Source organism: Cicer arietinum, chromosome 2 (assembly GCF_000331145.2).
Source record: "Cicer arietinum cultivar CDC Frontier isolate Library 1 chromosome 2, Cicar.CDCFrontier_v2.0, whole genome shotgun sequence".
NCBI classification, from domain to species: domain Eukaryota; kingdom Viridiplantae; phylum Streptophyta; class Magnoliopsida; order Fabales; family Fabaceae; genus Cicer; species Cicer arietinum.
In genome coordinates, this window is record NC_021161.2 from 3749250 (window position 1) to 3763673 (window position 14424).

The 14424-nt window shown below is 31.1% G+C and overlaps 1 protein-coding gene across 2 annotated transcripts; it reads left to right on the forward strand.

Annotated features, from left to right (window-relative positions):
• The first annotated feature begins 3660 nt into the window (after positions 1-3660).
• Positions 3661-9236, forward strand: LOC140919282 (uncharacterized). Of its 2 annotated transcripts, none has more exons than XR_012161904.1 (2): positions 3661-4067; positions 8925-9236. XR_012161904.1 is itself a non-coding variant. In XM_073365031.1 (2 exons), the coding sequence occupies exon 2, from the start codon at positions 5791-5793 to the stop codon at positions 6439-6441; it is 651 nt and encodes a 216-aa protein (XP_073221132.1). In that variant the 5' UTR covers positions 3668-4067; positions 5096-5790; the 3' UTR covers positions 6442-7300. The 2 variants fall into 2 exon arrangements, 1 of the variants encoding a protein (XP_073221132.1); XM_073365031.1 differs by lacking the exon at positions 8925-9236 and adding an exon at positions 5096-7300 and having other exon boundaries at positions 3668-4067.
• Positions 9237-14424: the final 5188 nt, after the last annotated feature.

Genomic DNA, 14424 nt, shown 5'->3' on the forward strand with positions numbered 1-14424 from the left:
TTTGAATTTTTTTTCCATTATTACTTCAGTTTTTATCTCCATGTAACTAGGCGTTACACATATAGTATCTTACTTTCAAATGTTAGACTCAAATATACATCTCGACAACAATAACTCAACAACCGCATTTAAAAAACATACACCACATATCTATATTAACTAGTATATCTATTAACATGTATCATATTATATTTAGTTGGAATTCATCACCCGCATATATCAAACCACACAAATTATAATTATTTTACAAATTTTTTTAACAAGTAGGATTTATTTTTTCTAAAACCTTGTCATAGTTAATAATTATTACTTTTTCAAAAATTTTAATACATATATTTTTTTCTTATAAATTTTAACTATTTTCGTATATTCAATCAAATTTTATGTAAATTTACATGTAAAAGTTTTCAAAATTATATGTAAATTACATTTTTACTCTTTGTACCACTATTTCAAAAATTACTGTAATTACGGGATTAATTTTAGAAAAGTTGGTATAAATATAAAACTAATGTTGAGATAGAAGCATATATCCTTGTTATCGTCAAAAGAAAAAATGCAATGGCAAACATAGTGTTAGGGTTGGGAGGAAATGTATAGAATAAAAAATTTGAATAGGTTTGTTTCTTTCATTAATAAGCTTTGATGGAGAGAGGAATAAATAAAAGCTAAATGTCATTTAATTTAATTTTAATTAATGTTTTAATCTCAATAATAATTTGATTTTTTATACTTTAAAATGTCAATTTATCATTTATTTTTTACAAAAATTTAAAAAATTCATTAAATGTTTTAAACAAAACCTATAAAATTAATAATCATCTTCAATATAATAAAAATTTCATCAAATACATAAAAATTCAAATAAACTAATATTTTCATTTCCAAAATTATCAAATAAAGAATAAAAGTATACTTTCATTCGTAAAAATGAAGTTAAACCATTAAATTCAGCTCATTTGTTTTTTTTTTTTAAAAAAAAACTCATTTTTATTTATTTAAGATTTATGAAACTTTTGCTTGATTCTATGTTGACCCTTTTTATTTATTTTTCTTGAATTTGTAGGTAAAGTACAAGAACTTAGTGTTTATGATATCAGAAAGAGACCGTGGAAGCCTGTTTACCTAATATTAAGTCAGAAAATGACAATTCACTTGATGATCTAGTGTCCCTTTTAGCAAGTTACTCTTTTATTTTGAACTTTTATCCAAATAATTAATTACATTATACAATAAATCTTTCAGAGCTTCTGTATTTTTAATTATAAACAAAAGATGAAATCTTTTATTATCTTTAAAAATTACAATTTTAGATTTAAATTTTCAAATTTCTTTTTTCAATGTTGTTTAAAAAATTTCAGCCCTTTATCTTAATTTTGAGCTAAGTTGGCTGTTTTTATTTATTTCTAAGATTAATTACTATGCAAATGGTTGGATTACCTACACAACTATGCCATTAATGATTACCTAAAAAGCTAATTTTAAAATTTTTAAAATAGGTTAATTATGTCAATATTTTACAACATGTAGAACTAATTTAAAAAAAAAAACTAATTTAGAATTCTATTTTAAATATATATATATATATATATATATAATAAAAATTATTATTAATAAAGATATTACTGTGGACCATTTTATAACGGTATGAGATAAACTTTTTAAAGTTATATAATCAAATTTTTATCATTGAGTTAAACATTTTGTGATAGTTAAAATTATAAATTAAGATAAAAGATTTTATTTATTTTTTTGGTAGTAGAACTTGCCCTTGTACTTAGGTTGCTTGCAAAAACGCGTTGGGATAACGTTTGGAATTTGTGTATTAATCCAAAACAAAGTAAAGAAAAAAGTTGACATATATGAATACGAATCGTCTAATTTTAACGCAGGAAAAGTAATTTAATTTTCACTCTTTTTCATTCTTTGAATGAACTGAATTATTGCAATGGTGCTACGTGGCCTAAAAAAAATTCGATACTTTGATTTGAGAACAATTTCATCTTTCTTTGTCAAACCTCACAATCCAAAATCATCACTACTTAACTCCTCATCCAAATCAACTATTTCACCCTTCCCTTCTACAACTTCAAACCCTTCACTCACTACAAACAACACTTACCTTACTAAACTCTTACCAATCAAGTTCCAACAACAACTCTTTCATTTGTAAAACCCAAGTTCAACCCTCGAATTCAAGTTTGCCTCATTTATTTATTTTTATTTAAAAAAAACCTTATTTATTTATTTGAAAATAAATTTTAGCTTTATCAAATAAAACTCCAAATCGTTATTTTTAGTAGGGAACTCTTAATTTGTCATCTAATTTATATTTTCAATTAATTATCAGGTAATACATAAACAAATTATTATACAATTGTAAAATAATAATTTGAACCCAATATAAAACCAAATCTTCATTTTAGTACATAAATGTACTATCCACGAAACAAAAAGAATTACTTTATATCAAATCTAATGAGTTCTAAAAAAATTTAAGATTTTTTAAAAAAACATATTGAGAATTGATTATGAGATTGAGTTATATATTCACGTGAGAATTTAATATATTAGTGAGATTTTTTATTTACGATATACGAATGATTTTGTTTTGACCGCTTATAAAAAAATATTTTTGTATGTAAACTTAGATTTATTCTGTATTAAACAAACTTTTCAAAAGAAAAAAACTTATATTTAGATTTATTCTAATTATAAATAATTTGAATTTTTATTTTTTTAAATATTAACTCTAATTTTTCACTATAAATAAATGTTTAGAGGATAAAAAAGGAGACTGAAAACAAAAATAAACATTATACATAAACATAAAAATCTTGTAAAATTGGTACACACCTCTTTTTTGATATTTTCTTTTGAGTTGTTGCTTTTCTTTTGGTGTTTTCATTTAGATAATTATTTTTATCTTCATGTGTCTATTTTCTTTTCATAAATCACTATCTTAATTTTTCATTGGTCTTTTCGTGTTAATTTAATTGTGTAAATTATTAGCATTACTATTTATTGTGTTTATAACTTTTGCATTACTCCTTCTATTTTGTACCTTTCCTATTGAAGTTAATATTTTTATTATCACTCATTGTTAATGTTAATATATATAATTCATGACTTGTATAATATTTAAAATTTTAAACACAATGTATAACTAGTTTTCTGAAATATTAAAAGCTAAAATTTTGTAAAAAAAAAAAAGAAACTAATTTGATAAATAAAATGTTATTTTTTATTAAATTCAACCATGTGGAATAAGGGAATTATAATGATAGGGATACACACACAAGGAATATTTTAGCATCATGCATCTTAATATGTATTCAATAATTTTATAGTTATAATTTGACATACTTCTTTTAAAAAAGTAGTGAATATTCTAATAAATATTTATTGAAGTTGCTAACGTACACTCTCTTGTTTGTTAAAAATAACATTTTAACATACACATTTGAATATACAATAATTTTTTAGTTATAACTTACTAACCCAGTGTTTGTTGAAAAATTCCTATGAATATATGTTGTTGTATTTGTAACTATTGATATTGGTATTGCATACTGTACACACAAAAATCAATATATGTTGTTGTATTACATACCTATCAAAAGGGTCGCAACAAAATGGTAAAAGAATATAAAAATAAATTTCAAATTAGTGCATTTTTTGAAAAGGGATTAAAAGAAAACTCTAGAAGTTCTCTCTTTCGACTCTAACTTTCCCCCACCCCGCCATCACCGCCGTATACTGCGCCAAAAGAATTTATACGTAAAAATACTAAAATACTCTGTAAAATTAACAGATTACACATTCTTCCCTTAGCATTAACGTAAATCTCTCTCACTCCTGTGACGCCTCCTCTCTGCTCCGACTCTCTCTCCGATGTGCGTCCCTAGTCTCACCCTTGTGTGGCGCTTCTCCTTCTCAGTTTTCACTTTCATCGTGTGCCGTTCATGTTCGTGTTCTCATCGTGCCTTCGTGCACCGTTTGTTTCGTCTCCAGTTTCCTCTTACCACCGTTCTTCAACACCAACAACGGTTCAATTGCAACATTTGGTAATTTCCTTGCCTGGCCTATGATATGTGACACTGACATTAGTTTATTATAAATCACTGTTTATAGGAATAGAAATGGCAAAAGTTGTGTTGTTTTGTGATGTAGAGTTTATAGAAAATTTCTCAAAAATTTGTTTTGTTTTGTTCTGTTTTGTATGTGCAAGATTTGTGTTGTTGATTGTGAAGAAGTTGAATTGGTTAAACTTGTTTTTGGGACTTGAAGTTTAATTGTTCTGTTTATCACGTTGCATTGGTTAAATTTTGGTTAAATTAAACTTGTTATTAGAATTTGAAGTTGACTGTGTAGTAGTTTTATGTTGTTTGTTCTGGTCATGATTCAAAATTGTGCATAATTATACTCTCATTGTTGTGTTCTTTGGTTTTCTTTGACTTCATGATGCTGTTTGTTGCATATATCCCACAATATGTCCAAATACTTTGTTCAAGATACTATAGTAGATAAGGATTAAAGAAAATAGAAATTGAATAATCTTCACAACGTACCTGATTGGTAAAGTGAAACATATTCAAGTGATGGTGGTGACTCAACATTTTGTGAAAAGTTATTATGCTAAGTAAAGTAAAACATATTTAATAAAAAAATTGATCCAAAAGGAATAATGGTTGGGAAAGGGTTGTGTTATACTAAATATTTCCTCTGTCTATATAACTATTTGTTTGTTCTTATAATTCCAATTACAAAATAAAATGACAATTACTTCCATTTCAGTATTGGTAAGATAGAGATCTGAACGAGGCCTTGAATAATTTTGTTTTGATTTCAATTTCTCAAATTAGATTTTATTTCATCATTATGTTTTGCTTATGCAAATTCTTGATTCATAGTTTAAAATTGGGCAAATATACTTTAATTGTTCTGTTACTTGGTTTCCTTTGCCTTCATGATACTGTTTGTTGCGCATACATGCTCCCATTTTTAGGCTCTTATGATTCTATTTTGTTTATTAAATTTGATAAACATCTTTATATATACAAGCATATACTAACTCTTTAAATTTGACCTTTAGTGGCAAGTTTGCTTTGAACCCAACATGCCAACGAAGTGAATGAATTCAACTCGGACGAGCTTAAACCTAACCTACTAAGTTGAATCCTAGTCCAAATAGGGGAGAACACAATTCCCCCATTCTTCACTTTTTAGTAATTTTGAACTATGCTTTTTTCTATGTGGTTTGAATCTATCTTGTGAATATGCTCATCAATTTTTAATTATGACGCTATGTTTTTGGTTTATGCTGTGGTGCCTATTTCTAATCTCACATGAAGTTTAAAGTTTGTCAACTTCATTATGAATTCTTGAACACGAAGAAAAGGATGTGTTAGATGTAATTCAAATTGATTTGTAATTAGTTAGTTAGAATATGGTTAGAAGTTAGTTAGAATATAGTTAGAAATTTGTTAACTTTGTTGTAACTGATTCAGTAGAAAACTGTTTCTATAAAAGCCTTCAAAACGAAGAACAATCTGTAATGCTGAACCAAAACATTCTCTAGACTTTCCAGATTGATAATCAATCTTCGTTTTCCAGAACTTTATGTTTTCTTCTCTTTTCTTCTCAATTTCAATTCCTCTCAATTATACAACTTGTTCCAACAATTGGCATCAAGAGCTTGGGTTATAATTCTTAGGAAACACGAGTGCAAGTTTGAGGGGAAATCAAAATTGTGAAACACAAGTGTGAGTGAAAGAAAAGAAAGAAGACATGAATGGAGGAGGATTTCCATCGAATTTGCCAACTCTAAATGGGAAGAACTGGGAGAGGTGGTCTACATCCATTAGATCGTTGTTGGGATCTCAAGAAGTGTTTGAGATTGTTCAAGATGGCTATGAACAACTTCGTGCGAATCCAACGGAAAGACAACAAACAACTTTCAAAGATTGCAAGAAAATAGATTGCAAGGCATTGTTTTACATCCAACAGAGTGTGGATTCAAACAACTTTGAAAGGATATTGAAGGAATTTACATCAAAGGAGGCATGGGAGATCTTGGTCAAGTACTATACAGGTGGGGAAAAGGCCAATAAAGTGAAGCTCCAAATGCTAAGAAGGCAATGCGAATTATTGCAGATGCAAGAAGATGAAGTTGTGGCATATTACTTCCATCGTGTACAGGTTGTTGTTAATCATATGAGAACAAATGGTGAATCATTAACTGAAATGGTGATTATTGAAAAGATCTTTAGAACATTAACACAAACGTACGATCACATAGTGGTGGCAATTGAAGAATCAAAGGATCTTGATAAGATGAAGGTGGAGGATTTGCAAGGCTATCTTGAAGCTTTTGAACTGAGAGTAAGAGAAAGGTGTGCAACAACCTCAACATCTCAAGTGCAGGCCCTACAGGCCTAAGATAACAGGAAGACCAACCAAGGTGATATGAAGCACAAGAAAGGCAAAGGTAAATTCAAGTGGTATAAGAAATATGATTCTGATGAAGAGACTGATGGTTCTGATGAAGGGGCTGGAAGTTCAAGAAATCAGAACAAAAGTGATAACAACAACAAGAATTCGAATGACAAGAAGAAATTCAACAAGAAGGGAATCCAATGTTACAATTGTAAAAAATGGGGGCATTTTGCAAATGAATGCAAATCCAAGAAATTCCAAAGAGATGATGATGAAGCTCAAATGGCAATTGAGAATTCAAATGATGTGTTATTGATAGCCACCACAAATGGAGAACATTCTATGTTTTTAGACAAAGTGTTGTTGATGGTAACTACAAACCAAGAACGTTCTGGAAAAAGTGTTAATAACGAAGAACGTTCTTCGTCTCAATTTTGGTTTTTTGATACTGGTTGCTCGAATCACATGACTGGCCACAAAGATTGGTTTGTAAGCATGGATGAGAATGTAAAAAGAGAGATCAGATTTGCAGATAATAGCAATGTAACTACAGAAGGAGTAGGAAACGTGTTGATTCAAAGGAGAGATGGCAAGCAATATTTCATATGTGATATGTTTTATGTGCCAAGAATGAAGAACAATATGCAGCTGTTGCGACCTAAAATTTCGAGTGTTTCTCGAATTCAATGGAGTCGCCACCAAAATTCATTTTAAAATAGGGAAAATATTGAGAAACCTTTAAATAGTAAAAATAAAAAAATGTGGTCTTTGAAACCAAATTTTGAGTTCGGGAGTCGATTATGCGTAGGGAAGGTACTAGCACCCTACGACATCCGTTAAAATACGGTTATCTATAATTAATTGTGCAGAATTAATATTAACTTAAGTATATTTATTTCTCCTTATTATTAAATATGAATACGAATTGTTTTTTATAAATGTGATTTTTGAGATAAAATTGTATTTAAAAAGAGAGGAAGTAAAAGAAGTTGTTATTATTGTGCTCGACAAGAGTGTGATTTTGCTGCTATGTATCTCCTATTGTGATGGAGAAATCAAAACTACATACTTCTTGGGTAAAAAAATGCAAATGTGTTAATTGTTTTTAAAGAAAACATGTTTTGTTATTGATTAAAAAAATATTATTAAACAGATTCTTTTAAAAAAATGTTTTTAAATTAATTATTTTATAAAAACAAGTTTTAGAACTATTAAGTTATATAACTTATATTCTGACAACTCATAGATTAAAAGATGATATATTTAATTAATATTTAATAAAATATTTCTTTTTTTATTAAAATATTTATTAGAAGATAAATATTTCGTTTCTGTTATTTTAATTATTTTAATTTATTTTTTGTTTGACCTAAATGGGAACACTTATTTAAATTATGGATTCAAAATTTGTTTAGATTTATAAAATAATGATTTTTTTGATTTTATAATAATTGTAAAATATATACTAAACATATTATTACTTTTTATTTTATTTTAAATTAGTCACATCTAATTAATTTTAACATAATATTTATTTGTATTTTTTTATGATAAAATTGATATTTAATTATGAAGGAAATCAACCCCTTTTCTTAAAATAAATAAATAATAATAATAATAAAATAAATAGACTTAAATGGGCTACATGTTTTAGTTATTGTTGAAACCCAAGCCCAAACCAACTTAAAACAAAAAGTCCAAAATGGCAAACCCTAATTAGAGAGAGGCAACAAAGAAACTAGAGAACCCTAGTTTGATTGAGGAGGCGGCCAACATGAAAAGAGGCGGCTAGACAGAAACACGAATGGAAAGAAAAACCAGGATGCGAAAACGAAAGAGAAATGAAGGAACTGCGATGGTGAGGAAGGTGACAGCTACCTCGGCGACAGTGAGGAAGGTGACGACAACCTCAGCGACGGTGGCAGCGCCGACAACGACAATGGCGACAGTGACATCAACGATGGCAAAAAAGACATCATCACAGGTTTGTATTTTAATCGTTTTACGTTTCTTTAAAAAAAACCTACATTTTTAAAAAGTGATTGTTTGATGATGATAAAGAGCAAGAAGGAAAGATACCTTAATGTTTCGTTTTTGTTGTTTATTACTGCAACTCTCTGATTTCTTCCCCTTCCCCTTCTCTGTATGTGTTTTTTTTATATATCAGTAGTGTTAGTCTCCGATTCTTTCCCCTCTTTGAAATTTTATAGGGTATATTTATAGAGTTTTTTATGTGTTTAGTTGTTTTCTGGTCTGCCTTGGTCCTTCTCTATCTATTTCATGTTTGATGTTTTGATTGCTTTGCTCATCATCTGTATTTTCTTGCACCACTGATGCCTTCATAAATTTAGATTATTTGTTTTGATTTGTTGATTTGCTGAGCATATTCATTTGTCTTTTAGTTTCTTTTTTTAAACTCAAAAATTTGTCATTTAGTTTTTATCATGTATACTGAGTCTGACTGGTAAAAAAAAAATGGTTTTCAGATTCTCTAATTAGTTACAGCAAAGGTCAATGACACTGCATCTGAAACAGAAATGCAGCAACAGAGCCAAACACTGCATCAGAAACAAAGAGGCAACAACAACAACAAAACAGAGCCAAATGCTTCATTTGAAAAAGTTTGACCTAATTTTTATTGTAATTTAATTTGGTTTTATTTTTTGTTGCAATTTGAAATTGTAATTTGATTTAAATTTAGAATTGTAATTGTAAATTGATTTGGTATTAAAAAAATTATGAGCCTAATTATTGTAATTATTTTATTTCCCTTTTTAAAATACATATTTCATTTTTGATTTTATTTTTAAATAAATTGGACAAAATTAGGTACTAAATTTTCATGTTATCAGGTAAAAATATGTAAATATAAGGACCTAAATTTTGTCCAATAACAAACTCATGTATTAAAGTGCATATGAAATGTTAAAGTGAGAATGATGCAATTTTTTTAGATATGCAGAATAATCGTTTTCGGATTAATTACCGATACGTAGATCGACAGAAATAAAGATGATCGTCTTCGGATTGGTTACCGATGCGTAGATCGACAGAAATGAAGATGATCGTCTTCAGATTGGTTACCAATGCGTAGATCGACATAAATGAAGGTGATCGTCTTCGAATTGGTTGTCGATGCATAGATCTATAGAAATGAAAGTGATCGTCTTCGGATTGGTTACCGATGTATGGATCTATATTAAAAATGATCGTCTTCGGATTGGTTACCGATGCGTAGATCTATAGAAATGAAAGTGATCGTCTTCGGATTGTTTACCGATGTGTGGATCTATAGAAATTAAAAATGATCGTCTTCGGATTGGTTACCGATGCGTAGACCTATAAAAATGAAAGTGATCGTCTTCAGATTGTTTACCGATGCGTAGATCTATAGAAATGAAAGTGATCGTCTTCGGATTGGTTACCGATGCGTGGATCTATAGAAATTAAAAATGAACGTCTTCGGATTGGTTACCGATGCGTAGATCTATAGAAATGAAAGTGATCGTCTTCGGATTGTTTACCGATACGTAGATCTATAGAAATGAAAGTGATCGTCTTCGGATTGGTTACTGATGCGTGAATCTATAGAAATTAAAAATGATCGTAGATCTATAGAAATGAAAGTGATCGTCTTTGGATTGTTTACCAATGCGTAGATCTACAGAAATGAAAGTGATCGTCTTCGGATTGTTTACCGATGCGTATATCGTAATTGGTCCAATCTTGAAGGTAGATAAAGAGGATAAGTATATGATACTTGCAATTCAAACGATAAGGTATGAATGATTCATGCGTGTGTGATGCATTGAGTATAGGTAAAGTGTCAATGAAGATGCATAGATCATGTGAGTATGATTAAATTATGTGTCATGCATTATAGATAAAATTTTGTTCTTTTATTTGATTCCCTGATCCTTATGCTTTTCTCTGTCCCAAGATTCAATGGATGAATAAAGACAAATATTGTTTCCACATGATGACTCCTCGTATCCATCGAATGATCGCTTTTTCGAAGTGAAGCAAAAATCCATTGTTTAAAATGACTACCCTCCTTATCATTTTTCACACACTCATATATCTTGGGAATCAAATGAGTTCCCGTGTATATTTTTCAAGTGTCAAAATATTTAAAATACTTTTATATTTTCACATATTTCAAATTCCGACATTTATTATTATAAAACAAAATTTTGAAACAATAGAGCACTCAATAATGAAACTGGATTGGTATATAAAGAGTGTAACGTACAACATCGAATGAAATATTGGAAAATGTACATTCGTTACATTGAAAACAAAACAATTGAGGCAATGGTTACAATGTGGGGACGAGTATGTTTAATTTAAGTGGAGACATAACAAACGCTAGTCATTCTTGTAATTTAGGAATCCTAATAATCAGCTTCAAAGAATAATAATTGCCCCAGTTTGAAGCGCTTATCCCTAACTTTTGCATGGACCGCTCTTTCGAGTTTTCAATCCATCGGGATGCTCTAGTTTTTGCCTAGGTCTCATTTTCAGGTTTTCAACCTAGCGAGCCCATCATTTTTTTTAAGCATAATATTTTTTGACTGCATCTGAATTTACTGGAAGTGTAAGGTTATCTCCATCCATTTCTGCGAGTATTAGAGCTCCTCCAGAAAAAGCTTTTTTCACAACATATGATCCTTCGTAATTCGGGGTCCACTTTCCACGAAAATCTTTTTTTATGGGCAATATTTTCTTTAACACCGAGTCCCTTTCTTGAAACTCTCGAGGACAGAATTTTTTCTCGTATGCCTTTTTAAGTCTTTTTTGATATAGCTGGCCGTGACATAGAGCTATCATTCTTTTTCTTCTATGAGATTTAATTGATCAAATCGTGATTGAACACACTCAGCCTCTTCCAATTTTGTTTCCATCAAGACTCTGATTGAGGGAATTTTAACTTCAATGGGAAGTACCGCTTCCATTCCATACACCAATGAGAAAGGAGTTGCCCCTGTTGAGGTACGAACAGAGGTTCTATAGCCATGTAATGCAAAGGGAAACATTTCATGCCAATCCTTATATGTCTCCACCATCTTTTGTATAATCTTCTTGATATTCTTATTTGCTGCTTGTACAGCCCCATTCATTTTTGGACGATATGGCGAAGAATTATGATGCTGAATTTTGAAACTATCACACAACTCCTTTATCATTTTATTATTCAGATTGGTCGCATTGTCAGTGATTATCTTATTTGGTAAGCCATATCAACAAATCAATTCTCTTTTGATGAATTTAACAACCACACTTCTCGTCACATTGGCATAAGAAGCGGCTTCAACCCATTTTGTGAAGTAATCAATAGCTACCAGGATAAACCGGTGACCGTTGGAAGCTTTTGGCTCGATGAGTCCAATAACATCCACCCCCCACATTGAAAACGACCATGGTGATGTTAAAACATTCAAAGAGGTGGGTGGTACATGTACTTTATCAGCATATATTTGACATTTGTGACATTTATTTATGTGACTAAAGCAGTCGGGTTCCATGGTCAACCAATAGTAGTCAACCCTTAAGATTTCTCTTGCCATTGTGTGCCCATTTGCATGAGTTCCAAAAGAACCTTCGTGAACCTCTTGGATAATTTTCTCCGCTTTTGCTTTATGCACACATCTGAGGAGAACCATATCATGATTTCTCTTATAAAGCACATCACCATTTAAGAAGAAGTTCATTGAGAGTCTCCTCAAAACCCTCTTGTCGTTTTCTAAAATACCTGATGGATATTCTCTATTCTTAACATATGATTTGATAGCATAAAACCATGGTTTGCTATCAAGCTCTTCTTCTATCGATAAGCAATATACTGGCTTATCCTTTTATTAAATTTTTATGACCGACACATCCTGACCGATGCTTATTTTGAACATTGATGATAATGTGGCCAAGGCATCAGCCAGTTGGTTTTCTTCTCGAGGAATATGGTGAAAAGTGATATGCTCGAAGTATTCTACCAATTCTTTGATATGTGTATGATACGGAACCAATTTGGAATCTCGAGTTTCCCACTCTCCTTTTGTTTGATGGATAACCAAAGATGAGTCTCCATATACCTCAAGAACTTTTATCTTTGACTCAATGGTTGCTTTAATGCCCATGACACATGATTCATATTCTGCAAAATTGTTTGTGCAATCAAAACACAATCTAGCTGTAAATGGAGTGAACTGGTTCTCTGGAGAAATCAAAATTGCCCCAATTCCATGACCTAACGCGTTAGAAGCACCATCAAACACCAGCGTCCATTTTTCTTTATCAGGTGATTCATTCTCTTCAAATAAAGTCATGATGCCTTCATCGGGGAATTCACACTGCATTGATTGATAATCTTCTACAGGTTGTTGGGCCAAATACTCTGCTAGGGTACTTCCTTTTATAGCTTTTTGTGTAACGTATACCAAATCGTATTCTGATAGCAACATCTGCCAACGGGCAATCCTTCCAGTAAGAGCAGGTTTCTCAAAGATGTACTTAATTGGGTCCATTTTAGACACCAACCAAGTTGCATGACATAACATGTATTGCCTCAACCGACGAGCAACCCATGCTAATGCACAACATGTTCGTTCAAGTAGTGAATACCTTGTTTCACAGCTGGTGAACTTTTTGCTCAAATAATAAATAGCATGTTCTTTCTTACCAGATTCATCATGCTGCCCCAATACACAACCCATTGAATCGTCAAGTACTGTCAGATACATAATAAGAGGTTTCCCAAGAACAGGAGGCACTAAGATTTGAGGTTTTGACAAGTATTGTTTAATCTTTTTGAAAGCTTTTTGACAATTATCATTCCATTCAACCTTTTGGTCTTTGCGCAACAACTTGAAAATTGGCTCGCATGTAGCGATATGAACCTGGCAATGTAATTCAATCTGCCCAAAAAGCCACAAACTTCCTTTTCCGTACGTGGAGCGGGCATTTCTTGTATTGCTCTTACTTTATCTGGATCCACTTCTATCCCTTTTTGACTAACGATAAACCCAAGCAACTTGCCTGATCTTACACCAAAAGTGCATTTAGCAGGGTTTAAACGGAGTCTGAACTTCCTTAGTCGCACAAACAACTTTTGAAGGTTAATAACATGTTCTTCTTCGGTCCGAGATTTTGCAATCATATCATCCACGTAAACCTCTATTTCCTTATGCATCATGTCATGAAACAAAGTTACCATTGCTCTTTGATAGGTTGCCCCAACATTCTTCAATCCAAATGACATCACTTTATAACAGAAAGTCCCCCATTGTGTGATGAATGTAGTTTTCTCCATATCTTCAGGAGCCATCTTGATTTGATTATACCCTGAAAAACCATCCATGAAGGAGAAAAGAGAATATTGAGCAGTGTTATCTACTAGGACGTTAGTGTGAGGCAAAGGAAAATCGTCTTTTGGACTAGCTTTATTTAAATCCCGATAATCAACACACATTCGAACCTTTCCATCTTTCTTTGGAACTGGAACAATATTAGCAACCCATTGAGGATATTTTGCCACTGCTAAGATACCAGCATCAAATTGCTTCTTGACCTCTTCTCTAATTTTAAGTGACATATCAGGCCTCATCCTCCTCAATTTTTGTTTAATTGGAGCACATTCAGGCTTGAGTGGTAGCTTGTGTTCAACTATGTTAGTATCTAGCCCAGGCATATCCTGATATGACCATGCAAAGACATCCACATAATCAATTAAAAGTTTAACCAACTTTTCTCGCTCACTTTCTTTCATAGACATACCAATTTTAACTTCTTTTATATCATGCTCAGTCCCTAAATTGATCACCTCAACAAGTTCTTGATAGGGTTGGATTATCTTAACTTCCTGTTCAATTAAGCTTTCTAGTTTTGGGGGAAGCTCACAATCGTGTTCAAAATCCTCATCAGCATGATTAATCAGACGTTCAAAATTACAAGAAATGGTTCTAGCGCTGCTATTTTCAACATATTCATTTT

Bases quoted from the DNA above. Each gene is read 5' to 3' on its own strand.
- LOC140919282 (XM_073365031.1), top strand. From the start codon at position 5,791: ATGAATGGAGGAGGATTTCCATCGAATTTGCCAACTCTAAATGGGAAG.